The 27,957-nt window shown below is 44.1% G+C and overlaps 2 protein-coding genes across 3 annotated transcripts; both read left to right on the top strand.

The window, feature by feature from the left end:
* The first annotated feature begins 1,566 nt into the window (after nucleotides 1-1,566).
* On the top strand, nucleotides 1,567-12,413 carry MRPS10 (mitochondrial ribosomal protein S10). Of its 2 annotated transcripts, none has more exons than XM_058554390.1 (7): nucleotides 1,567-1,643; nucleotides 4,640-4,704; nucleotides 4,791-4,863; nucleotides 6,800-6,936; nucleotides 7,919-8,027; nucleotides 9,467-9,556; nucleotides 10,045-12,413. In XM_058554390.1, exons 1-7 carry the CDS (start codon nucleotides 1,596-1,598, stop codon nucleotides 10,159-10,161), a joined length of 639 nt encoding a protein of 212 aa, XP_058410373.1. In that variant the 5' UTR covers nucleotides 1,567-1,595; the 3' UTR covers nucleotides 10,162-12,413. The 2 variants fall into 2 exon arrangements, with proteins under 2 accessions (XP_058410373.1, XP_058410372.1); XM_058554389.1 differs by lacking the exon at nucleotides 1,567-1,643 and adding an exon at nucleotides 2,373-2,489.
* Nucleotides 12,414-18,999: 6,586 nt separating this feature from the next.
* GUCA1B (guanylate cyclase activator 1B) lies at nucleotides 19,000-27,802 on the top strand. The gene is made up of 4 exons (XM_058553951.1): nucleotides 19,000-19,321; nucleotides 24,587-24,736; nucleotides 26,625-26,745; nucleotides 27,404-27,802. Exons 1-4 carry the CDS (start codon nucleotides 19,115-19,117, stop codon nucleotides 27,529-27,531), a joined length of 606 nt encoding a protein of 201 aa, XP_058409934.1. The 5' UTR covers nucleotides 19,000-19,114; the 3' UTR covers nucleotides 27,532-27,802.
* Nucleotides 27,803-27,957: the final 155 nt, after the last annotated feature.

Below are 27,957 nucleotides of genomic sequence, written 5' to 3' on the forward strand. Positions count from 1 at the left end.
GCCACAGAACCCTCATCCAGCTAAGGCTACTCAAAGCGGGCAGAGACAGGCTGAGGAGCCATCACAGAAATGCCATATAGACAGACTGATGCAAACTTCAGAAGCAGCAACAGAGTCAGAGGGTTGTCGGAAAACCCCATTGGCTGAAAGAGACCAGCCAACTTAGAGTGTCACAATCCAGAGAGCATAGTTCCAAAAAGGGGACTGGGCAGCCTGCCAAGGTGGGCCACAGCCAAGCACCGCACAGGTGCACACAGGTGAAGTGGGGTGTTTCCACACTCTGTTGTAGGACCACACAAGGCATCTCTGCCACACCTCCATGTGGCCTGGGTTCTAGTGACCAGAAACCAGTCTGAGGGGCAGGGAAACTAGTTTCTGGTCCCAGATCTTTCATCAATTTGTTTGACGTTGGGTAAAACTTCACATTTGCACAGTATGCTACAAAATGTTCTCATAAACTTGATCTTTTTATTTTTAATCTTCTCAATAATCTTGTGAGACAGGTGAGATAGAAGCAACTTTGTGTTACAAATAGTAGACGAGATTTATCTTGCATTATTATGTGCCAGGCATTGTACTAATGTACATCATACATTAGTATCTCATTTAATCCTCATAGCAACTATTTGAAGTAGGAACTATTATTATCATCTCTAGTTGATGTATGAGAAAATTGAGGCTTAGGGTGGGGAAGTAACTTGCCCACTTAACACTCAGTTAAGTGTTACCTGAGTTTACAACCCAGATCTCCTGATTAGAAGTCTCGAGTTTTCCATGATACTAAATTGCATATGTGAAAGCACTTGGAGGAAATAAAGCTTAGAGAATTGCACAAATGGAAGAAATTTTTATTACAGCAATCCCCAGTTATAAGCCTTTTAGTTGCAGCTAAATTATGGTGGACATTAATAACCAGACTCTTTTGGTTATAATACTTTTTGGCTTGTGGTACTAGGTGAAGGCAGCTATTGTAAATTCTGAAATACTAGAGTAACATAAGCAGATGAGGACTTAGGAAGTTCGGCAGGACAGCCGTGTGCAGGACGGCTGGAGCATAAAAATGCCAATTAGTGCAGGGAAGAAACTACAAGGCTACTTACTAGTGAGTTAAAGGGATGGGACCTGGACTCAACGGAGTGGTAAACTTCTATTTTTCTTTTAAATGAAACACAGATTTTGTTAAAATTTTGAAAAATACAGAAACAAAAAAGAAATCAATCCTTAATCCACCCCGGAGATAACCGCCATCATTATATTAGTTATATACTTTTTCCAAGCATGTGTTTGTTATGTTTGCCTCCAACAAAAGAGGAACCACATAGGACAAACACGATTTAAAGAAGAAAACACTGATGGAATCTGGTAACTATCTAGATACGGGCTGAAGCAACTTTATCAACACCAGTGCCAGCGAGGGCGCCGATCCCACGAACGCCAGCGGTCGCCTCGGTACGACCTCCTCAAAGCACGAAGTCGCGTCTCTATGGTTGTTCCTGTGCCGGAACACAGAGATATACTCTCTCCTATTGCGGAACTCTATGGTCTGAGGATGCCCCTGTGACCCCGGAAGCGATCCTGGAGGCTGAGACGGCAAGATGGCGGCGCGGGTGGCGTTTGGAGCTGTGTGCCGGCGTCTTTGGCAGGTACAAAGACGGCGGGCTGGGGGGACTAGGCGGGCCAGCAGAGACGGTTGCCACTAAATCCGGCTGCCACCTGTCGTTCTGCCCATCGGGAGCCTTCCCGATATTCATTCCGCACCTTGGCTGTTGGTGCTGATTTTATCTCGAATCCTCCCATGGAATAAAACATAATGAGTCAGGGCACAAACAGGAACAAGAAGAATCGTAGAGTGTCAGGGTTGGATTGAAGATCAGGTGTTTCATACCTCTCCTTTCTCATTTGCAAAATAAACTGAGGCTCAGAGAAGACAGGAAGGTTGCCTCGCGAAAATGGGGGGCTGAGCTGGCACGAGATCTTAGACGCTAACCACGGAACCGAATTGAGATACCTTCCTGATACCCGGGGTTCTGAGGTTTGGATGAGAGTCGCTGAAGTCAGAGGAGCGGGTTAGATGTCCTCTGCGCGGTTCTTTGGAGAAAAAGGAAAAACGTAAGCAGCGGTTCTTATATTATTTGGCCTCAGCATCTGTTTATGCTCTGAAAATGAGGACTCCAAAGAGCTTTTGTTTTTGTGGGTTTTAGCTATCCATATTTAGCTTATTAGAAAACAAAACTGAAAATCTTAAAAATGCTTATTCATTTAAAGATAACCCTAATAAACTCATTAGGTGTTAACATAATTAACATTTTTATGGAAAATAACCAAATTTTCCAAAACAGATTTAATGAGAAGAGTGGCAATAGTTTGTGTTTTTGCAAATCTCTTTAATGTCTGACTTAATAGAAGACAGCTGGATTCTCATATCTGCTTCTGCAGTCTGTTGCTACATCACACCTCGCGCAGCCTCTGGAAAACGGCACCGTACACTGGTGAGAGAAGGAGAGTGGGAACGTTGCAAGTAACGTCTTACTATTATTATGGAAATAGTTTTACTCTCCCAGACCCCCTGAAAGTGTCTCCGGCCTGTCAGAGGTGCTTAGACTGCACTTTGAGAACCACTGATCTTAAGTCAGATGGTATTAGAGGTTGAAATTTTCTAAGACACACTTACCTAGACCGTACTCCAGGGCCTCAAAAAAAAAGAAAACTTAAGAACTTCTTACTTAAGGTTGATTTGTGGATGTAACAGCACTTTAGGCTCCAACTTTTAAAAGCGGAGATTTATTTATACTGGGAGAATGTGACTGGGAAGTGCCATATTCTTTAGCCCTGTGGTGCTTTTGCACAACTGGATTGTGGGGTCACTGGCGTAACACAACTGGATTGTGGGGTCACTGGCGTAAATGTGGGGAGGGAGTTCTCTCTGTGATTATGTGTGGAGAATGGCACAGATCTCTTACTGCCTTGTATTGTGCCTGATTTCCTTTGTTCTTTTTATTTTTCCCCCTTGATCCAAGGGACAGTATGAAAGTTTTGATTTGCCTCGGGGTGAAGAGGGGGAGAAGGACAATAAGCTAAGAATAAGCTTTTTTTAAACATACTTAAGTGACCCTCAGTTGTTTTAATTAAGTTTCACTTGTACTAAACTGCTATTCTCATCTTCAAAGTATTTTTAAGGATCCTGTTGTGCTTCCATTTTCTCAGGTTACACTTTTAGACCTCAGGAAAGTTTAAGTGAAAAACAGATGGCAAATTACATATTGTATATAGTACCATGGGTTTCCTACAACTAGAAGTTTTATTCCACCAGGGGGAGCTGACGATAAAGGATTTGGAAATTCTGGGTTGTATTATGAAGCGCAGTAGTGATGTAAGATGGGTGTAAGTTCCAGTGTGTATTTCAATTTATGTATAAGCTAGTTATCCCAGCCAAGCCAAGAAATACATATGTTGAAAAAGACGTATGGACGTTTCAAAAGAATGGTACTTGAGAATTCTTATTCCAACTCTTAAATTAAATTATAAAGACGAATTCTTTTATTGCTCAAAACTGTTCAGGCAAAATAAGTATTATATTGAAGTACATTTAATCTGTAGAAAATAATGGGAAAATGAAGTCATATATTTTTTGTTCCTTGATGTCCACATATTTAATTCATAGCTGTTCTTTTAATGTGAGACTTGCTTTTTTAAAAAAGTTCTTGTGGAGGCCGGCCTGGTGGTGAAGCAGTTAAGTGTGCGCGCTCCGCTTCGGCTGCCAAAGGTTTGCAGGTTCGGATCCTGGGTGTGCATTGACACACTGCTTGTCAAGCCATGCTGTGGCGGCGTCCCATGTAAAGTAGAGGAAGATGGGCACGGATGTTAGCCCAGGGCCAATCTTGCTCAGCAAAAAGAGGAGGATTAGCATCAGATGTTAGCTCAGGACTGATCTTCCTCACACACAAAAAATAAATAAAATAAAAATTAAAATTAAAAAGTTCTTGGGGCTAGCCCAGTGGTGTAGTTAAGTTCGCATGCTCTGTTTTGGCAGCCTGGGGTTCACAGGTTTGGATCCTGGGCACGGACCTACACAGTGCTCATCAAGCCACGCTGTGGCGGCATCCCACGTATAGAGTGGAGGAAGATGGGCGCAGAGGTTAGCTCAGGGCCAATCTTCCTCACCAAAAAAAAAAAAAAAAAGTTCTTGCTTCTGAGCTTTAAAAGATCTAGACCCAGGCTAGCTCTGGTGGCCTAGTGGCTAAGTTCAGCACACTCTGCTTCAGTGGCCTGGCTTCAGTTCCCGGGCACGGACCTACACTACTCATCTATTAGCGGCCATGATGTGGTGGCGGCTCACACAAAAGGAAGAAAAGAGGAAGGTTGGCAATGGATGTTAGCTCAGGGTGATTCTTCCTCAGCAAAAAAAAAAAAATTTAATCTCTAGTATTTTGAGAGTCCTTTTGACTATCAACTCTACCATTGTCCTCTTTTTTTGAATGAAATCTAATTTGGTATTTTAGTTACCCTAATATCTTCGTCTGAAATAATGAGGTAGCCCTTTATTTGAAGCATCATGCATCTTTTGATTTTTAGTGGAAACTATGAATGGTGTATGGATTGACCTTCATCTAACGCATGTCCCCCCTTTATTTTCTTTAAGGGTTCGAGGAACTTTTCTGTAAACAGTCCTAAGAGCAGTACAGCCAACAGTGGTGGCTTTCTTCTGTAAGTATAGTTGGATGAGCTAAAGTGAATATGAAAATGGGCTCTTGTGTTGTTTTACTTAGGTGTCTCTTTGTTTCCACACGTAGCAGTACCAATATGAAGTGGGTACAGTTTTCAAACCTACACGTTGACGTGCCCAAGGATGTGACTAAGCCTACGGTATGTACTCCCTGTTTCTTGGCATAAGGAGCTACATTAGCAATACATTTTCCTCATTATTTCACTTGAGGCTGTTTCCCAAACACTATGAACAAAAAAATTTTGTTCCCGAATACTGGCAGATGCGCAGCGTGCCTGAGTAAGGTAGTATCTCATGGCCCTGGGGGCTCCTGTTAATTTTCAGAGTATCAAGTTAAGTTCTAAAGGAAAAAATTACATACCCCAGATAACCGTGGGAATGAGCAGTCTTGCTTTTAGCTCAGCATGATGTGAAGAGTTGTCGTAATTAATGATGCAGAATATTTGATATTATGTCATAGAAGAATTTTTTTCTTATAGCCTTTGAGTCAGTTTTCATTTAAGATACTGAGCCTGGGCCTGGACAATGCTTTATTGTTCACAGTGAGAAAGAACATTACCACAAGTGAAGAAAATCCAGAGGTGGCTGTGTAACCGTGTTTCCTTTAAGTAAAAGCCATGATTCTGTCAACCCAGTTTTTGTGTTATTTGTAATTTTTAAAAATCCTTACAAATTCCAAATCCTTTCAGTTCCACCCCTCAAAAATAATCCCCTGTAACAGTTTGGTATGCATCCTTCTAGACGTTTTTCTGTAATCATTATATCTATGCACGTGCACACCAAAATGGAATCGTATTATACATAATGTACTGCTGTTTCATTTTTTTCACTTAATAGATACTAGATACATTTTCACAACAATACAAATAAACCCCAGGTCTCTAACTCAGATGCCGGTGTGGGCCAGGAAAGGAGAGGTGACAGGATGGGCACAGTGTCAGGCTGTGCCCTTTGTAAGCAAGACAGCTGCTACTTTAGCCATTTGTTGCCTTGTGGGAAATCAGCCCTAGTGATGTCAGATTGTCGAAATTTTCCAAGCTAAGCTGAAATCCTAATTTTTATGCAATAACTCATATTTGTAACAGATTCATAATATCTCTAAAACCCTACAGGGACTAATCAGAACACATCTTAGGGCTATATTCCCCCTCCCTTGTCCCCCAACTTATGAGGTGGGATATCAGTATATTCTGTTCTTCCAACAACCCTCTTGGGGTAATTGAGAATGAATGTCTAGCTTCCTGGTTAGTAAGTAGACCTGCTTTCAGGGTGAAGTAATTTACCCCTGAATCATTGCATTAGTAATAGAAATTACTGGTTTAATGGATGAATGAAATGAAGATAATTCATCTCTTGGAAGAAAGTCAGAAATGTCAAACCCATTATTTCTAAGATCTTTAAGTATTAGGGTAGAAGAGGTAGAAGTTATATGTACAGTCAGTGTCATAACATTTTAATTAGAAATGGGTAATTTTTCTATTAAGGCAGGCAAAACATACATGAATAAAACCAAATAAAAAAGAATATGAATACCACTAGCTCACCTTTGTGTAACAATGTTTTATAATTTATAAACACTTTAATGTGTGTTTTCTTGTTCCCTACAGAAATGCTGTGAGCTATGGCATAGGTGTTATCCTGTTTTATATATGAGAAAACTGTGGTGCAGTGAGATTATGTGACTTTCCCATTGTCACTCAGCCAGAAGTTTAATTCTCAGTCCAGGTCTTCTGACCAGGCTACTTTTGTTAACAGACCCAAAAACCCTTTCCCATTGCATTTTTGGTGCTCAATAACTATTAAGTTAGGAGGTTCCATTAATGATTTTGTAGGTTGCTTGAAAGCCCTTTTGATTCAAACTGTATCTTAACAGATTCTAAGGGTCATTGTGGGGATCTGAATGTGATAGTATCTAGACACTTAAGCTAACAGCATTAGGATGTTACTCAGCATTTTTCTCCCAATCTACTAGTAAACTCTGAGGTTGTTCAATTGACGGTAATATGTTAAGTTTTCCAGTTATAAATGTTAGAGGAACCACAACTGAAACTTTTCTTTTTGATTTTAAAATTGTAGATAACCGTTTCTGATGAACCAGACACGTTATATAAGCGCCTGTCAGTTTTAGTAAAGGGCCATGATAAGGCTGTATTGGACAGTTATGAATATTTTGCCGTGCTTGCTGCTAAAGAACTTGGTATCTCTATTAAAGTGTGAGTATGATCTTTCCTAATCTGACCTGTTAGCTGCTGTAACAGCTCAACCAGGACAATGGTGCTGATTTTGACTAGGTCTGACCCCTTAAAATTAGATAGAAACTCAAGATAGGTAGAGTTTAGGTTTGTCATGTTATCCTACGCAGGATCATCCCTTCCTGTCCACTAGAATTTTTAAGAATGAGTGAGCAAGGAAAATGAAGGAAAGACTTTAGAAATTGCGTAGATGTAGGGGAACCCAAGAAGCCCTTGTGTCTGGGCTCTCCATGGGACAGGGAGGTAGATGAGGTGAACAGGCAATCCTTTTAGACTCTTTGGATTTGATGATCTGGGCTAATATTATATCCACTGTTTCAAAACTGCGTTAAGAACCACCTCTCACCCAGTAATTTCATGCATGAGCAAGGTGAACAGCATGAGGCCTTGAGGTCACTGCGGGGTCGAGTATATCTACCTCCTTTGTCTTGTCACCTGCTCCTTCTGCTATTGAACAAGGCCCATTTGGGGCTTTACCACTCTTCTAACAAAACCAAAGGAACCCACACATTTCCCATAACAGACTGTAGTTTCATGATTATCAATGATTCTGTAGATTCTCCTAAAATAACACATACAGGAGACGTAACTGTCCAACACTGGTGCTACTCTTCACCATTCATGTATTTGGTCAGTAAGGGACTTCAAGCCTGTAAAACCTGGAGGTGTGCGTGTCTGCGCTTACATGCCAAGGCTCCTTTTTGCGTCTGTGGAAAAATGTTCCTGTTACTTAGTATCTGTGGTGTTTGTTTTGGCTTGAGCTTTATGACAGCAGTTGTTATAGATGACAGTCTTGACAAATGGAAGTCTATAAATGGTACTTAATGCCTATAATTGAGTGAGAGCCTGACCTACAAGATTGTGTCATTGTGCTTTGATATCAGTGACTCAGGTTTTAACATCGCTTAGCTTAAGTATATTGTTTTGCCTATTAATTTTTCAGACATGAACCTCCAAGGAAAATAGAACGATTTACTCTTCTCAAATCAGTGCATATTTTCAAGAAGCACAGAGTTCAGTATGAGATGAGAACACTGTATAGATGTTTAGAGGTGAGTTTATTTCAGACATTCAGGCATTTTTGAAATGCCCAAATTTCACACTAGCGTATCATAACTTTCCTTTAACACTGACTGGGTTGACTTTCTTTTAGTGAGCCATGCCTGATAGTTGTAAAGAAGGTAAATGTCTTTTTGTGGTTATGGAACTGACATGATAGGAAAATTAAACTGACGTAAAGCCATCCTTTAGAGTATTTCATACTTTAACTCAGTAATACAGATGATGCTGACTAGTTTTTATACAATAAGATAGCATTGGAATAATTTTGCTTATATTTCAGAAATTCTAGTTACATTTTCACACAGTTCTAATAATTCATTTCACATGCTAACTGGGTTTTCCACGTCCATGATGGGCAGCATTAAGGTTTTTCCTTCATCTGTTATTCATTTGTGCATCCATTAGGGTCAGCATAGTCATGTGGTTAAGGAGATCATGGGTTCTAGAGTCAAATAGCCAAGTCCAAGTACGGCACTTGCAAGCTGTGTGACCCATGCCTCAATTCCTTCATCTGGAGAATGGAAATAAAAAGGGTGGCCACCTCATAAGGTTAGTTTGAGGATTAAATGAGGTGTTTATCTAAAGCACTTAGAATACTTCCATTGCATCGTAAATGATGGCAAATGTTATTAAAACAAGTGCTTGTGCATCTTTTATATGGGAAGCACTGTACTAGGCATTGAGGGTACAAATATGGTTAAGACATAGTCCTACCCTTAAATTAAAAAGAAAAATCTCAGGGGCCGGCCCGGTGACTTAACGGTTAAGTGCACGCACTCCGCTACTGGCGGCCCGAGTTCGGATCCTGGCGCGCCAACGCGCCGCTTCTCCGGCCATGCTGAGGCCGCGTCCCACATACAGCAACTAGAAGGATGTGCAACTATGACATACAGCTATCTACTGGGGCTTTGGAGGAGAAAAGGAGGAGGATTGGCAATAGATGTTAGCTCAGAGCCGGTCTTCCTCAGCAAAAAAAAAGAGGAGGATTAGCATGGATGTTAGCTCAGGGCTGATCTTCCTCACAAAAAAAAACAAAGAAAAATCTCAGATTTTATCCACGCATGTCTGACAGAAACACATTGTGATGTAGCACACAAAAAATCTTATACTAACTCTGCCTTATAATGTAGTCTTTTGTTCCCTTTTGTCTCAAGTTGTTTTGTGAAACTCTTATAAGTGTACTGCTGATACCATGCTTGCCAGCTGGGTTCCACAGATCCTGGCTTTAAGGCATTTGGGAGGAGGGGCCTTCAGGGCCATGCTCTCCTCATCCAGTTCAAGCAGAGGATCTACACTATTTTCCTTTGAAATTGGGATTCTGTGTACGATTTTATAGAGGAAGAAAAGGCCCTACCACTTTTACGAAAGAAAACTTAAAATTTCTGCTTTAACAGCATAGCATGAACCAATTTCGTGTTTGAAATTTTAGTTAGAACGTCTAACTGGAAGTACAGCAGATGTCTACTTGGAATATATTCAGCGAAACTTACCTGAAGGAGTAGCCATGGAAGTTACAAAGGTATGACTTGAATTTCTTCCTCTGTTGGGGAGAGATCTGTATTATTGTTTTGATACATTGTAGCCTGGGCCTGGCCTACTGAGTGGAGGGGAGGGCCTGTGGGGGGCCTGGAGGCAGAGTTGCCACAGTGGTTGGGGGTCTCCGCCTCCCTATGCAGTGATGGCAGCTCAACAGAATCCTGCTACTACAGCCCACATCCTTTCTGAGATGCCTCTGAAGTCTCCCTCCTTCTTAATAGTTGTCTAGGCATGGGGACCACATTAATTGGTAGTCCCTGGAGATCATTGAGGATCAAACAGATCATATGAGAGTGTTGATTTATATACCGTCAAGTGTCTTCTCTGGTTCAAAACCCTACAAAAAGATGAGAGGAGTAACAGAAAAAAAAGTAAAGAGGACTCAAGGGATCAAAATTAATAAATCTAATTTGTGGCCTAAGGGTTCAGTTAAGTCCACATTATATTATAGTTTTGTTTTTCTCTTTTTAGACAAAATTAGAACGGTTGCCAGAACACATCAAGGAGCCAATCTGGGAGACGATACCAGAGGAAAAAGAAGAAAGCAAGTCCCAAAGTCTCAGAGAGACCACTTGTGCTGGCATTTGAAATGAGGATGGGCCAGACGTGTTCGCTGAAATGGAGAGTGCTTCCAGGCGAGATGATTTTGAGTCCCCCTGACACTCTGTTGAGTCCACATACGTGATCAGTTGAAATCAGGGAATGGAACTTGAATGATACACTGGACTGTAGTGCAGGACCACTTTATCTAGTCTTTTGTACATGTCATTGTTTCGGTTCTGATTTTAACAAATGTGAGCAAACCATTTTGACTACTATACACCAGAAGAGTCAGATTTATATTTTGTTATTCTGCTATTGTTCAATTATTAGTTGATACTGATTTTAATTTATATCGTTTCATTAATCTGAAAGTGAGTGTTTGAAATATTCCTCACACATGTTTTTTTCTTTTGAGGTACCCAGAAGGAACCTGTGGTTATTTTGGTTGATTTAACACTGAGCAGTGAAAGTTTTTGATATTTACCTTGGTGCGGGCTAGCATATGCTAGTTGGGGTGGTAACCTCCAAATTTTACCTCATTTAAGCATCATGTTCTTGAAAATGAGCATTCTTTGCAGCAGGTCAGGCCCATTTGTGCCGTGCACTGCCCTCTTCTTGTAGCCCAGACCCTTACAGGACTGCCTCCCAGGGTCACTATAATGGCATTTGAGCTCTCAAGAAATTACTGCTGTATCATTTCATTCATCTTGGGATTCATTCAACAAGCTTTTATTTTGTTAACTTTGTATCTAGTACTGTAGTAAATACCAAAAATTGAATAGAAATAATGGCTTTTGAAAATTGTGCAAGGCACGGATAAATATTTTTCCTTATTAAGTTCCACATTGCTAAGAAAGCCTGTTTCTTTTGGTAAATGGCACTCTTTGTTTGGAGACATCTACTTTTCCACGACATTAAATAGTAGTTAAAGCCACGAAAGAGGCAAGACTCCAATGGGCTGAAACTGTTAAGTGTATCAACCCCAAGGGAGTGATTCGTTTCCTTTTTTACAGCAGAATCAAGTCTGTGTCTTTTGTGGTTTCCTTCACATCTTTGGAGTAGTTATGACTTCTCAGTTTTTCCCCCCTTAAGCTAGAGTCCCGATTCTCTTTTCCCAACCTACTATCAGGTATCAGTGTTTTGAATGCATACTGCGAATGTATCAGACTTCCAGTACTGTCATTAACATGAAAAGAATTACAGCCTTGTGCCCCATGACCTCATTCTGTTTGTAGCTTGGTGGTTGACAGTCATTCACGAATGCCTAAAGCATGCTTATCCCAGGTATAAGCCTCAGGGTTAAGAACTAGTCAATAAAACAAGAGTGATAGAGTTTAACTATATCTAGCAAAGCAGCAATTTGGGACCCATTTCTACTTTAAAAGAAATAATTTTTTAAAAATAAATATAGGGACCTACCCGGTGGCGCTGTGGTTAAGTGCACGTGCTCTGCTACTGCAGCGCGGGGTTCGGGGGTTCAGAACCCCGGGCGCGCACCAACGTGCTGCTTGTCAAGCCATGCTGTGGCAGCATCCCCTCTAAAGTGGAGGAACACGGGCACGGATATTAGCCCAGGGCCAGTCTTCCTCAGCAAAAAGAGGAGGATTGGTGTTGGATGTTAGCTCAGGGGTAATCTTCCTCACCAAAAAAAATAAATAAATAAAAATAAAATAAAAATAAACATAGACCCACATCTAAGCTTTTCTTTGATTTTTTTACAGACGGTATGAATCACTGTATTAGGATGATTTATGCATACTCAACCTCCAACGACTCTCCATGTGAGCTCCTTTAAAGGTGTGCATCCACTTCCAGCTGTTTTCAAACTAAACTACCCTGTAAACCAGATTACTTAGCTTAGCCCTTCGAATTATACATTGAAATCTTGTTGCAGATAAATATGCAAATAAACTACATATGACAAAAGCTAGTGGTACTTTGACAAAAGAATTTGGCGTATTTGAAGTGTACTTCTTGGTATAAACAAGGTAGTTTTTTATCCTGATAGGCTGAGAAAGTTTTTTTTAATTGAGTAAAATGTATATTCTGAAAATTAGAATTAAGTCTCACTTTCTGTCCATGGGGGGGATGGGAGGTAGTGAGAGAAAAGTGGACCTGATGGTAGAATGAACCAGAAGGCAGGTAAGAAGTGAGATCATTTTTTTATTGAGGTATAATCCTGAGTTCATTGGTGCTTTCTCTGATCTGAAGTATCTTTTCATATTAAATAAAATTGTGTTATGGTCTGTTTAAAATTATTGGTAGACCTCTATAGATTAAACTCATTGAGTGCCTAGTTTTGATGCTTTCAAAGAGAATTACTTATATGTTCCTTTGGCCACTTAGACATGCCACAGAAAGTACATAAAGCAATTATTTTTTATTTTATTTTTTTATTTTTTATTTTTTTCCCCAAAGCCCCAGTAGATAGTTGTATGTCATAGCTGCACATCCTTCTAGTTGCTGTATGTGGGACGCAGCCTCAGCATGGCTGGAGAAGTGGTGCGTCGGTGCGCACCCGGGATCCGAACCCGGGCGACCAGTAGCAGAGCGCGCGCACTTAACCACTAAGCCACGGGGCCGGCCCTAAAGCAATTATTTTAAACCAGACTAATTTCTTAACATTTCTACTTGTCAGCTACCATTCCTCCTTTCCTACATTAGATTATTAAATTCGTTTTACTACAACACTAATGAGCAGCAGAGTAGAGACAACGTGGACTTTGGAGTCAGACAGGCCTGAGTCAGGTAAGAGTTCAAAACCACCAGCTGCAGTAAACTGGGCGAGATATTTAACCCCATCAGAGCCTCAGTTTACTCATTAGTAAAATGTAGGGTATAGTAGCTACTTATTACAGTTGGTGTATTAATTTATATAACTTATAAAGCACCTCACGTGGTACCAGGCAGATAATAGACATTCAATAAATAATATCTATTACTAGATGGCAGTACAAATTCGATGATACTCCAGATGCTTGTGTGCTGTACTGTTTAAAAACCAGCTGGAAAGGACCTCAGGATATCTCCAAGGTGAGGATAATACCTTCGAATGGCTGTGAAGTTTAATTTAGATGAGAAAACATGTAACGTGCTTATTATAATCCCCACCCTACATTATGCCAAGCATTTTACATAAACAGTCATTTGCAGATACTATTTTATTTAATCTTTATAACAACGTGATGAAGTAGTTACTGTTATTCCTGATCTACAGGGGAGAAAACCAAGTTATGACTCAATCACCCTTTCAGTTTACAGATGAAGCTGAGACAAAAAAGACAAAAAAAAACTGATTTGTCTGAGTTCAGGTTAGTGACAGGGACAGCCCCGCAGCCTAATTTTCAAAGGCCAGGAGGTACTCAGATGTCTACATAGTCAATGCAGAGTATTCAAACCTAAAATCCAGATTTATTTCCCCTTGCGCATTAGCAAAATGCACTCATTTCCCCTACAGCTAAGAAGTAAAGAAGTTGACTAAGGGGAAAACATCCAAGGAATAAAAGATGTAAAGGTGTATGAATAGAGGCAAGAAGCATAATACACAATGTGATTCCTGTGGTCTTGAGGCTGACACCGGTCCTGAGTGTCTGAGGGGCAACAGGAGAGTTCAGGCTTCAGCGAGGAGAGTCCTACTGCATCACAAGGACACTGGCATGGAGACCATTTACAGTAGGGCTTTGGGCCAGTCCCAGCTGGGGCTTGGCAGACCCTGGTTTGTTGCTCTCAGGCATTTTTTTACTCCCGGAGCCAGGCTTATGGCTGACTGCCTGAGATCCCCAGGGTTCTCTTTGCAAATCTCCACTCAATTCCTAACCCTGCCCTCCTTAAATCCTTACTATTGTTACTCACTTCAAGCTATCATTTCTCTCTATGGAGTCCTAATCCTCTTTAAAACGATATATTTATACCTCAACAGCTCAGCGGTATTTAAGGACAGGTCATGGGCAACTGACCCACGTGGAAAGCCAGTTGAATTTTAAATTCCTCGGCAAGAGGCTAAGTCAAGTTATATTTCATTCATACAGTTTCTTGAGCACAGGTACCATCCTTTAATCACTCCTCAATGTTGCTTAAACGTTGATAAATATGAAGAGAGGGACAGAGATGACACCATCTTCACAGCAAGCCGGTTGAGGTGCTGTTGGTACAGAGCCACGGTTGGCTGATGGGCACATGTTGTCTTCAAATGTGATGAGATGGAGAAAAGATGAAAATCACTGGGCTAGATGATCTTCAAGGCCTCTGCCAGTTCTAGAATCCCATTATCTTTTCATTTCAACAAATATCTGCTAACCCAGGCACTCTCAAAGGAGTCAAGAGCAGTTGGTCTTGTAAAATTACGGAGTAATAGCTCACATTAGTTCAGCACTGACTGTGTGCTGAGCACTTTGCTCAGTTACCCAACAAGCATTTGAATCCCTTGTATGTGCCAGGCACTGTTGTAAACACTGGGAACTCTGCAGTGTATATGGCGAAGTCTCTCTCCTTAAGGATCTTGGACTCTAGTGGGGAAGACATAATAAGTAGAGAAAAAATAAGATAGTTTCAGATTCAGTTAAGCACTCTGAAGCAAATAAAATAGGATAATATCAGAATTACTTGAGTGGGATTGGGAAAGTTCTCTCTGAGGAGGGGAGAACATCGAGAAGGAGACACCATGTGAAGACCTGAGGGAAGAGCAGTCCAAGCAGCATGAACAATCAGCGCTAAGGCCCAGGGAGCTTGCTGTGTCTGTGGACAAGGGCAGAGGAACATGCAGGCTCAGCAGGCAGGGGCTAGATCGTGTAATGCATCGCGGCCGTGGGAAAGGGTGTGGATTTTATTCTGGGTGTAAATGGGAAGCCATAGGAGGGTTTGGAGCAGGAGAGTGGCAGATCTGCTTTATGCTTTAGAACACACTGCTCTGGCTGCTGGGTATGGACTGTAGAAAGCCGGTGGCAAGAGGGGGCAGGAAGACCAGTTAGGACCTGCTGCGGTGCACCAGGTGAGAGACTATGGTCTGGATTAGGGTTGCAGTAATGGAGGTGATGAGAAGTGGTGGATTCAGAATATAGTTCAGAGGTGGAGCTGACGGAATGACCTACTAATAGATTGAAATGAGATCTAAGAGAAAGAGAGGATTCAAGGGTGACTCCTAGTTTTTGGCCTAAGCAACTGGATAAATGGTGATGCCATTACTGAGGTGGAAAGGGTTGAGGAGGAATTGGGGAAGGAAATCGGTAGTTTGGCTTTGGCCTTGCTAAGTTCATGGTCTGAGTATAGATGTCCAGTAGGCAGCTGGGTTCATGAATCTGGAGTTCTGGGGAGAAGTCTAGGCTGAAGACATAAATTTGGAAGCTATGAGCCTACAAATGGTATGTAATGTCAGGGGATGAATGAGCTCCTCTAGGGAGAGTGTGGGTAGATGAGAGAAGAGTACTGAGGACAAGTCTAGGAAGCACCAATCATGAAGAGATTTGTTAAAAAGGAGGAGGTGCTAGCAAAGGAGATGAGTTGGAGTGAAATCAGAGGAGTGTGGGTCCTTGAAACCTTGAGTGTTTGAAGAAAGAATTCATTTGGTGAACTGTGATGAATCTGCTGGCAGGTTGAGTAAGAAAAGTAGGTCATTGGTGACCACTATAAGAGCCTTCTCCATGGAGTGATGGGGATAGTCATCCAATTGGAGAAAGTTGAGGAGAGAATAAGAAAGAAGAGGATGCCAAACAGATTTGAGAATGTTCAGTTATCTATTGCTACCTTAAAAAACATTTAGTGGCTTCAGGGACAACATTTGCTTTGCACACAAATCTGCAGTTTAGTCAGGGCTCTGTGGGGACAACATCTGCTCCATTTGGTATCAGCTGGGGTGGCTGGAGGACTGGGCTGGAGTCATCTGCAGGTTCTCTCACTCGCACATCTGGTGGCTGAGGCTGGCTGTCAGCCAGAACCTCTGTGTGCTCTGGGCTTCCCCACAACATGGTGGCTGAGTTCCAAGGGCAAGTCCTGAGCAAGAGCCAGGCAGAAACTCTATCACCTTTGATGACCTAGCCTTGGAAGTCACATAGTGTCACTTCTGCCCATTCTCTTCAATGAATAGCCACAAAGTCTCATCCAGGTTGAAGAGAAGGAGAAATAGACTCTTCCCTTTGATGGGAAGAACACGTGAGACCAGATCTGTTGCTGTGTTTTTGGAAAACAGCATCTTCCACAAGGGGTTTTGTTGTAAGGGGAATCAATATCAGGACAGTAGCTGGAGGGGAGTGGTAGTTGGCAGGGCCAACAGGTCCAGTAGACACAGTGCCTAGGGCCCACAATATTTTAAATTTCTTTTAAATGTTTTAATTTCCTTCAAAAGAAGAAAGAATGAATATAATCCAGTTCATATTGGCCTCAATTATATTTATTTTTATACCAATGAGTGATAAAGTATCACTTTTAGTATTTGCTTATTTAATATTTATTTATTCAATATCCATCTTATGGTCCATGATGGCAAAAGTGTGTAGGCCCGTGAAAGTCATAATGGGACCCTGAATGTGGGGTTAAGGAAGGATTCTTGTTTTATTTTGTTTTAATAAAGATGATATTAAAGCATGTCTGTAGACAGGGATGATCCATTAGAGAAGGATAAGTTGAGGATGCAGAAGAGAAAGGGAATAATTGTGGGAATGAATAGGCAGAGAGATGAGATCTGGAAAACGAGAGGAGGAGCTGACAGGTGGAGAAGGGGGAAAGAGACACTGCTTCCACTGAACCAGGAAGAGGGGCAGAGGATGTGGGTGCAGGTGAAGGAAAGTGTCTCTGTGGTGGGAAGATGAGGAGGTTGTCTGCTGCGTCCCTTTCTCTGTGAGGTGAAGTATGTGCCGATGTCATCAGCTGAACGTGGGAGTGAGTGGAAGCTTTGAGGGCAGTTGTGGAATAGTCATCTCAGGGCGGGGGAGAGTGAAGATTGTCTGGCATTATTTGAAGTGTGTGCAGCCAGCATGATTTTATGATTTTCTCTGGCGGCATTCAGCCTCCTGGATGCAGGTGAGGTGTTAGTGCATAGTTAGTGGATAGCTTTAGCCAGGGTCAAGTTTTGCCAAATGAGTAGTTAGAGGGATAGAGGGGCACAAAAGTCAAAGTCATGGCAAGGTAATGGCAAGAGTGCTGGGTCATGGATAAGGGTAAGGAGGGAAGTGAGGATATGAGCGAGGTGACAGATGTTAGGAAACATGAGATCAACAGGTTGCAAGTCTCAATAACGCTAGTGAGTTACTGGAGTGAAGGTGTTAGAGTAAGTGAGCCGGAAGGAGACGTGATGGTGATGTCTGAATGTTTCAGAAGTAGTACAGCAATGCGTGGTAGCAAGGCCTACAGTGGAGGTTCTCAAACTTCGTGCGCATTGAAAGCACGGAGGCTTGTTCAAACACAGTTTGCTGGGCCCACCCCTAAAGTTCCTGATTCAGTAGGAGACGTGGGCCTGAGAATCTGCATTTCTAACATGCTCCCAGATGCTGCAGCTGCTGGCCCAGAAACCACAAGTGAATGGGAGGCCAAGGTGGGATGGAAGGAAAGCTGTTTGGAACTAAGAAGATCAAGGACCTTTGAGGCCAGAGTGTAGGATGGACTGTCTATCCACCTAGATGTGGAGGTCACTGAGCTGATGCTTTGAGACAAGTGGTGAAGTCACCAGTGAATGATGGCAACAAGGAAGAGTCCATGGAGGGTAGAGGCAGACAGGGCTTTGAAGGGACTGGCATTTTTGAAGGGGGAAAAGAGAAAAAGTGGAGGCAACAATTAAGAGCAAGGAGGAGACCAGCCCTGATCTCCAAACCCTGAAGGATGTGGGATGTGGGGGAAAAATCCATCAGTTCTTGAAAGGATGACAGAGGAAGTAGGGTCCTACTTTAGGAATGGCAAGAAGTGAGAAGAATTCCGAGAGACTAGGGATGTTTGGTGAGAGTGGGGGTCAGGCCTGGAGACGTACAAAACAATTCAGGGATGAACGTCCAGTGAGAGACAGACTGCTGCCCCTGAGATTATGAGACTCACTGGAACTATTGCCCCTAAAATATTCTAGAAAAAGCGGTGCTCCAGGTTTTCTGATTTCTTGGAGGGGTCATTTTTATATTACATCAAAATAAGAGTGAATATGTAATTTATTCAAAAACAAATTTGCATGAACCTTTACTATAAAATATAGGAAGAGCCTTCAGAGAGATTTTAAGCCATGTTCCCAGCTCCTCCTCACATGCTCACACTTTGGAGAGAACATAGGAAAAGCCCTGCCTCTCGGTCTTAGGGGAAGGGTGTTGGAGGGAAGCATTGCACTTTAAATTGGAAAATGGAAAACTTCCAAGACTCAAGGGTGTGATCTGTAACGGAGCTAAAGGTATTGTGCTGGGGACTGAATTAGCTTGGGGACAGAGCTGCTCACCCAGAGTCCTGCACATCATAGATTCTGCTGCTAGATCACGTGGAGGAGCGAGCGCCAGATCACGAGCAGATTCTATTTTATGGGTAAGGAGTTGGCCTTGCTTCCTCTCTGAACTTCAGAGTCTCCTGCGTCTCCAAGATGGGCCTCTCTGGAGCGGCGTGGTGCCCAACTAAAGAGACAGGAGTGTGTGTGAGACGAGGGGGTCTCAGCCTATCTTCCCAACTCGCCTTCACTCTGCCCTCCCTCTGCCTATCTCTCAGTTCCCACCCCCCCACCCTCTTCAGAATCTGCCAGGTGGCTTAGTGGAGTGGTTGACAAGACTAAAGGGAGGCGTGAGGCTAGGGGAGCTTAGTGGCTGGAGGTCACACCTTCCAGGGCAATTTTCTAATGATCTTAGGGCAGCTTAGCTGGCCTGGCCCTGCCCGTGCCCCCCCCACCACCACCACCTGCCCCCTACATGTTCAGTTTCCCGGGAGATGATGAAGAGGCTGGCTGCGCAAAGGAAAGGGAGGAAGAGGGCCCTGGCCTAAGGAATCAATCAGCAGAAGCCCGAGAGGAGACACAGACCCTTGCTCCCTGACGTTCCTGGGGGCCAAGATGGGGCAGCAGTTCAGCTGGGAGGAGGCAGAGATGGCCAGTGAGATGGACGTGGCAGAGCTCCAGGAGTGGTACAAGAAGTTCGTGGTGGAGTGCCCCAGCGGCACACTCTTCATGCATGAGTTTAAGCGCTTCTTCAAGGTCACGGGCAATGAGGAGGCCACCCAGTATGTAGAGGGCATGTTCCGAGCCTTCGACAAGAACGGGGTAAGGCACTTTGAAGGTGAGGACTGGCAGCCCGTCCACTGGGGCATTTCTCCTCCTTGAGCTAAAGGAGCATCCTCCACGGGAGCTCCCAGTTCCTCAGCCCTCCTGCTCTTCCTCTCTGCTCTGCTTTTCTCTCCACTCCCCTCTCACCTTTTCTGTCTCACTCCTTCTCCAAAACTCTTCTCCTCTCTTTCCCCATCACTTGCCCCTTCCCATATTCCCTTCCCTCCTCTCCGTCTCTCTGCTCCCATCTGACTCTCCCTCTCTCCTCTTCCTGAGAGCTGAAGGCTTGGCAGAAGGGCACACAGTCCAGTCCTTTCTTTGGGTATTTTTGGCCAGGGCTCTGCAGCCCGAGAACCTTGTTTTTCACACCCACCAGAGCCCCTGTCACTCTAAAGATAAGGAGCTAAAGAGCTGTCCCAAATGGGATGAGGTATCTTGGCATAGACCGTGAGCTCCCCCTTGTTGGGGTCCTTCGAATTGGTCTTCCAATCAGGTCTTACCCACCAAGAAAGCTGGAGGAGCCTCCTGCACTGACTGGGAGATTGGATTATTGCAAAAGTGTCTTTCAACTCTTCACGTCATGGATGATTCCATGAAATCATTCAACCACGGGGTTTCTTTAAGCCCTCCAATGACACCCGCAGCTAAGAAGAAAATATATTTTGTAAATACCAACCGAAAAGATTAATTTAAAAATTGAAACCCCTTCATTATTTAAGATCATCCAGTTTAGTTCCTCTGCAACCCTTTAAACCATTGGGGTTGCCTCAAACACCTATTTCAGTCCTCAAAATTGAGGGGAGTGTGTTGGATCTAGATAATCTGGAGAAAGCCTCGGTACCCCACTTTTCTGTGCGTGGAGAACTTCACTTTCTAGCTGAATCACTAGGACTGCCTCTCTAGGTCGGACCTGGTCCTTGGTACCAGTCAGTGCACATCTCCTTTGCATCTGTGGGGGACGAGAGGGTGGGGTCAGCGTCTTCAATGCAACAGAAACCTCCTTGGAGATGAACCCTATAAACTCCCTCTCAAGGCTCAGAGGGAGCTTCAGACCTCTCGAAGCTCCTCCCCTCCTCGGTCTCCTCCGAGTCCCAGCAGCCCTGTGAGGGAGCAGCCGAGTTTGTCATTTCAAATTAAATGATGAGAAAACTGAGGCAAAAGGAAGTGAATTAATTTGCCGAAGGTCGTAAACTCAGGGGTCCTGACTCCCAGGCAAGTGCACTTGCCTAGAAGGCAGTTTGTTTAAAGAGAGAAAATGATTAAAAAAAAAAAAAAAAACAGGCCATATATGATAAGCCTTTCACAAATATATCAATCTTCCTCATCTAAAAATTCAATACAATAACAAGTCAAGATCCAAAAGGGAGTGTTAAGCCCCTGGGCATAATATAGCTGTACCCCTGATACCTCATCTTTTCTTACAGTTAGCATATAATATTCATCAGTTGCTTTTTTCTTTATTTATAACTTTTATTTTGATAGAATTTCAAATTTACACAAAGTTGCACGAATAGTATAACTCCCACGTACAGTTTATCCAATTGTTTATATTTTGCCTCATTTGCTTTATCATTCTTTCTCTCATATATATATACATATATATGTTTTTTTTAAGACAAAGTTGGAGACATCACACCTTTTTACCCCTGAATATTTCAGTGTGTTTCTCCCAAGAACAAGTACATTCTCTTAAATAACCTAATATAAGTATCAAAATCAAGAAATTTAACATTGATACAATTCTATTATCTGATGGACAGTCCATATTCAAGTTTAGTCAATTTGTCCTGATAAGGTCCTTCATAGTTTTTTTTTTTTTCGTCTGATCACACATTGCATTTACTTGTCCTATCTCCTTAGTCTTTATTTTTTTTTTTAAGATTTTATTTATTTATTTTTTCCCCCCAAAGCCCCAGTAGATAGTTGTATGTCATAGCTGCACATCCTTCTAGTTGCTGTATGTGGGACGTGGCCCCAGCATGGCCGGAGAAGCGGTGCGTCGGTGTGCGTCCGGGATCCGAACCCGGGCCGCCAGCAGCAGAGCGCACGCACTTAACCGCTAAGCCACGGGGCTGACCCATCCTTAGTCTTTAATTTGAAGACTTTAATCTCAGCTTTTCTTTGTCTTATTTGATCCTGACATTGTTGGAGATTGCAAGCCTATTATTTGGGTTTGTCTAGTGTCGCCTGGTGATTAGATTCAGGTTTTATGCTTCTGACAGAAATGCTGCTAAGTGATGTGTCCTTCTCGGTGCATCACGTCAGGGGGCGCATGATGTTGGTTTGTCCCATTACTGGGGTGGTTAACCTCGATCATTTGGTTACCGTGGTGACTGCCAGTTTTCTCCACTGTAAAGTTACTGTTTTTCCTTCGTAATTAATAAGCATCTTTTAGGGAGATACTTTGAGACTAAGTAAATATCCTGTTGCTCATCAAATTTTCAGCTGCTAGGTTTGGCATCTACTGACAACTTTCCAACCCCACCATCCTTTCTCTATCTATCAGTTGGCATTCTACTGTAAGGAAGAGCTTTCCTAGAAGTTTTGTTAAGTTCCTATGTCAGGCACTGAGCCTTCTCTTTTCTTTCCCAACTTAGTCTCTGTCTCCAAACCCATGCCCAACTCCACTTCCCACCTTGGCACCATCTTTATATCAGCAAGTCTCATTTCTGGGCAATTGGTCTGAGATTTCTGGGGCAAATAAAATCAAACTAGCTCATAGATCTAGTTCACATATCAAAATCTGGGGTGATGGTGACTGGGGTTTGGTGGAGGCAGGGAGATAGAACACCTGGTCTCTGCCGCTCTCCCTGATAACACTCCTCTCTGGCGGTCGCCCTGTGATGCACTGGGATGGAAGGAAAGGGAAGATGAAGATCAAATGTCATTTGAGATCCTTATGTAACATGCATTGGGGTCAGGGTTGGTGCACAAATGCAGCCAACTCAGGGAGAAACAGGGCAGATAATCCCAGAGAGCAGATCATACGCCTGTCACTTCTGCTCCTACTCTTGAGTAGACAGGCATTTCCACCATCTTGAGCCTCTGTGGGTAATTGAAGCTGACGAGGGCCCGTGCACAGAGAATGTGATTAGTCTCAGCTAGAAGCTTCCCAGACATGGTCTTGGGGTTTGCAGTAACCTCACAGGTGCAGTCACCTGTCAGGAAGGGCTACTCTACAATGTGTCTCATGTAAGGTAAGGGGTCATTGTGGAAACTGAATCATGTTGAGAGAGGATGTTATGAGAGCAGAAGGTTCTAGACAAAGAATGTGGGAGAATATAGAGATCTGGAGAGTAGGCATTTGTCAGTGGTTTGGGGTTTTTTTTTCTCTTCTTGGTGCTAAATACCAGACTCATTTTTTAGACAGTAATAGACCTTGAGTGGGGTGAGAAAGTTCCCCAACTTGATGAACTGGAGAAGATATGTAGCTTGAAAGGCTCTGCCACTTGCTGGGTGGGAATTCCTTGGGCAACTTATTCAACCTCTGAGTCTCAGGTTCCTCATGAATAAAATGAGGATAACCGATCTGAGGGAGATGATGTGCATAAAATAGATGGTCTCTACCAGCCATTTTGCAGACATTTTGATATTCAATTCTTATTGAAAAAGAAACATAAGATCGATTTTTAGTAAGCTCAATAAATAATAATTATCAATGAAAATAGCCTTTTAAAGAACAACCACTACTAAGAATCTACCCTAAAGAAATTACCAGAGATGTAAAAAAAAAAAAAATATATATATATATATATGCACAAAGATGTTCATTGTGTAACATAAAATATTAAAACCATGTTCAATAAGAGGGACTGCCCAACACTCCTCAAAAAAATAAAAGGTAGAATTTTAAATAATTTTAGAGACATGGAACATTTTTAAATAAAAATCCAGGAAATAAAACTATAGCTACAGTCTGACCTCAATGAGGTAAACGCATGGTGGGGGGTATGGAGGACCAGAAGGAATTATATAAAAGACACTGAATAAAACACTTCAGGTGTTGAGGTAGGCTCGTTTTATTTTCTTCTTGGTTTCTCGGGCTTTTGGTATTTCCCTCATTTTCTGCCATGTTGTCCTGTTGCTCACCCCTTGCTCATCCAGGCACCCCTTGATCTGGGGCTGGGGCTCCCGAGTGCCTGACCCAGTGAGACAGAGGTGCTCTGGGCCAGCGATGTCATTTCTGATTACAACGTCATGTGAGTGACAGACCCTCCTAGGGGAGCCGACGACTGAGATTTTGGTTTGGAGAGCTGAGATCCCCACCTTGGAATATGTGAGCACCTCTAAGTGGGAAGACCTTGTGGAGCTCAGCCTGAGACACTGGTCCCACCACCCACTGCAGCCACCACCACCCACCTCTCACCTCACACTCATCCGGAGTAACAGCATGGTCTCCCCCTACTTCTTGTTTACTGCTTATGGAATAATAGTTGCTGTCACATTTCTGTCGGAGGAAGGTTCAGTTTCCTGGTCAGAGTCACCTCAGAAGTGGACTGTGCTCCCCTCCTTCCTCTGACCAGTCAGCCCCTGAGCTCTGTCTCCCCTGACTCTTCCTGGGTAGGGGAAGGGGTGCAGGCCTCTCCTCCCGTGTCATGTCCACCTGGGCCTAGAGGGGAGCAGGGTCTGGAGCCACTGCCTGTCTGCCTTCCTCAGGCTCAGAGTGAATGAAAGTGTAAATTGTCAGTGTGAGCACTGCTCTCTAACCTCCTTCCAAACTACCTTAGTCTCAGATTCAGACTAAGTCAATCATGTGTTCATATTTATGGGACCCCGACTCTGAGCATAAGTGGCACGGTGCCAGGCATGGAAGAGACACAAAGGCAGTGTAAACCCCTCTCTATTCTCCAGGAGCATATAATGTAGCTAGAGAACGAGATGTACTTACAAAACAGTTAAGTGACAATGACAGACTAAGTCCCAAACTGTGTAGAATAGATAGTAGGTGCTGTGAATGTTAGATGAAGGGGAGAGAGAGAGAGAGATCACTGGCTAAAGTGATCCAAGAAGGAAGACTTCCTGGAGGAGGGGACCCTTGAGCTGAGCCTTGAGGGCCCGGTAGGACTGGGTGATCATGGAGACTGGGAAAGGATCTGGGGTGGAGAACAGCACAAGCAAAGATACAGTGGCCACACTGATTGCAAGGAAGAGGCAAAGCCCTGAGTTTGTAAGGATGGATGGCCCAGAACAGGGCTCACACCCGCGCTCTGGGGAGGTGGGGCAGTGGGCAGGAGGGGGCCTCACAGCCCCACTCCCATGCAGGACAACACCATCGACTTCCTGGAGTACGTGGCAGCCCTGAACCTCGTGCTGAGGGGCACCCTGGAGCACAAGCTGAAGTGGACCTTCAAGATCTACGACGAGGACCGAAATGGCTGCATCGACCGCCTGGAGCTGCTCGACATTGTGGAGGTCAGTGTGTGACCATGGGGCCGGGCTCCTGGGCCCGTGAGCACTGCTGTGCGATGGCCACTGAAGCAGGGGCCCCAGGGCTGGGATGGGGGAAGACGCATCGGAATCACTCAGAGCATGTTTTCTGACCACAGTGGAATTAAGCTAGAAATCAATTACAAAAAAGTAACTAAAAAAATCCCCATCTGTTTGGAAATTAGGCAATACACTTCTACATACTCCATAAATCAAAGAAATAATATCACACACAGACACACACGGACACACACACACACAAGTATTTTGAACTGAATAATAATGGAAACATAACAAAACTTGAGGAATGCAGCTAAAGCTGGACTTGCAGAAACATTTACAGCCTTAAAATGTGTATATTAGGAAAAAAGGGAGGCTGAAAATCAATGATCTAAGAAGTCATCTCAAGAAATTAGAAAAAAGAAGAGTAAAGTAAACCCAAAGAGGGCCGGCCCCGTGGCTTAGAGGTTAAGTGCGCGTGCTCCGGTGCTGGCGGCCCGGGTTCAGATCCCGGGCGCACACTGACGCACCGCTTCTCTGGCCATGCTGAGGCCGTGTCCCACATACAGCAACTAGAAGGATGTGCAGCTATGACATACAACTATCTACTGGGCTTTGGGGGAATAAATAAAATTAAAAAAAAAAAAAAAAGTAAACCCAAAGAGAGTAGAGAAAGGAAATAAGAGCAGAAATCAATGAAATAGAAAAGAAATGCACAAGAGAAGAAAAGCCAACAAAACTAAAAGCTGGTTCTGTGAAAAGACTAACAAAACTGAGAGCAAGAATGACCAAGAGGGTTGTACGTCAAGTTGTATGTCATAGTTGTATGTCCTTCTAGCTGCTCTATGTGGGAGGCCGCCTCAGCATGGCTTGATGAGCGGTGAGTAGGTCTGCACCCAGGATCCAAGCTGGTGAACCCCTGGCCGCCACAGCGGAGTGTGCAAACTTAACTGCTGTGCAGCCAGGCCACCCGACCTTATTCTTGTTTACTGTGCTTTTCTGGTAATCTCCCATAACTGACTCTCCCCAACCCCAACATCCTCCTTTGTCTTTAGGTGAAGATAGTATTTAAGGTGACAGCCTCGGCTATTCTAAGAGTTACCCAGTTTTCCTGGATTTCTCCCATGTATACATGTTACTAAACTTGTTTGATTTTTCTCCTGTTAAAAAAAAAAAGAATGACCAAGGGGGAAATAGAAGTCCCTACACTAGCGCAGACTCTGATGCGTGAACAGGGTTGGCCTGTTAACTCCCCAGAACTGCACTACGAGGTGGGGCTGTTAGCCCATTTTACAGACAAGGAAACCGCCTCACAGAGGTTCCGTAGTTTGCCCGGGTTCATCCACGCAGGAGGCACTGGGGCTGTAACCATCAGTGGGGCTTGCTTTGTGCATTTCCCCATTTCACTTCACCAACGTTACCTCATCAGGAGAGGAAACAGCGCAAAAGGGAAACCTGCTCCTTCCCCTCCAGACCAGACGCCTGGATCTCCCTCATCCTGTCTCACACACACAAACACACATCCATAAATATACTACTTTCTCTTTTCCTCTCTGAATCTCCATTTCTTCCTCTGTAAAGTGGGGTTTAGACATCACAGTGTGTACACACCCCGCAGGACAGGTTTTGGGTTCCAGCTCTGACACTCACAGTGGAAATGTCGGGGTGGGCAGCATGTGAGGCCAGGAACTTGGTTGGAACTAGGCCACTCGGATCCTGAGAGAACAGCCTCAGGACAGGTCAGTTTTGATTCAGATCTGGGTTCTGTGGTCCTCAGATGCACAGCCTCGGGGGCGGCACTGGGGGTAGGGGTCCTGGGTGAGGGGCGGAGCTCGCAGGGTCTCCATGAGCGTGGCTGGGTTCCCTCCTACAGGCGATTTACAAGCTGAAGAAAGCCTGCAGCGTGGAGACGGAGGCCCAGCAGCAAAGCCAGCTGCTGACGCCCGAGGAGGTCGTGGACAAGATCTTCCTTCTGGTGGACGAGAACGGAGATGGTAACAGGGGCATAGATGGTGGAGCGGGGGGCTGCCCATCTATAGCACCCCCACTTTCTGGCCATGTGACCTTGAGCAAGGCCCTCCACTTCCCAAAAACTGAGCCTCATCTGTGAGCTGGGTGTGGAGAGGATTCCATGAAATAGCAAAGGATGTCACTAGCACACCATGTGTGTAAGAGTGATTAAAACTCCTATTGGAGTTGCTGACGGAGGCCAGGCTAGGGTAGCAAAAGAATAGCTCTGGAGTCAGGCAGACCAGGATGATACATTTAACCTCTCATCCTGGTCTCAGTTTTCTCATCTGGAAAATGGGGATAATAATGGTTGAAAGGACTAAATGGGGTAATATATTTAAGAGCTGGGCATAGGGTAGGCCTCCCTTAAATCTACTTGGGCTCTTCTCCCTGTAGCTCGGTGCCCCAGCCCAAGGCTGTGCAGGGAGGGAGCTGGCTGAGAACATACCCAGAAGGGTCCCCAAGAACATTTCACGGGTACCATAGGCAAAAGTAAAACTTAAATTCATTTGCAAAGGAAGTCCCTTGAAGGTTCCAGGAGACTCCTGGAGAATCGGAGAATTGACAGGCCCCAAGCTTAGGCCCTGTGACTGCAGGCTCTTCCATTCTCCTGCATGACCGTCTCTCCTGCCCCTTGCTCAGGCCAGCTGTCTCTGAATGAGTTCATTGAGGGTGCCCGTCGTGACAAATGGGTGATGAAGATGCTGCAGATGGATGTGAGTCCCGGTGGCTGGATCTCTCAGCAGAGGCGGAGAAGTGCTATGTTCTGAAGGATCTGGGGCCCTGGGATTCCTGTAGGAGTCCACAGGCCCCTCCGAGTCCAAGGTCCCTCCTCTTGGAGGAGCCTTGTCTCCAGGCTCACCAGGTTTCCAGAGTAGGGGGAGGGTCCTGGCTCAGCCTGCTTGTGCCCATGCTCATCCTGGCTTGGACTTCCTGGCAGCCCCTGTGCAGGGCCGTGGGGCTGAGTGGAGAGGGGAGAGGCTGTTGGTCTGAAGGGGCCAACAGGGCACAGCCCATTTGGGAGGATTTCCTGGGGTGGTGAAGGGAACTGGGTTACTCTCCCCCTTCAGCTGCTCCTGCAAGGACTATGCCTTGGCTGGGTGGTTGTGGGGCTCCCACAAATTCCTAAGTGGTTCACGGTTGGAAGCAGGGGCAGACTGAAGGGTGGCGTCCCATAGACCAAGTTATCAATGAGA

This window comes from Diceros bicornis, chromosome 14 (assembly GCF_020826845.1).
Source record: "Diceros bicornis minor isolate mBicDic1 chromosome 14, mDicBic1.mat.cur, whole genome shotgun sequence".
NCBI classification, from domain to species: domain Eukaryota; kingdom Metazoa; phylum Chordata; class Mammalia; order Perissodactyla; family Rhinocerotidae; genus Diceros; species Diceros bicornis.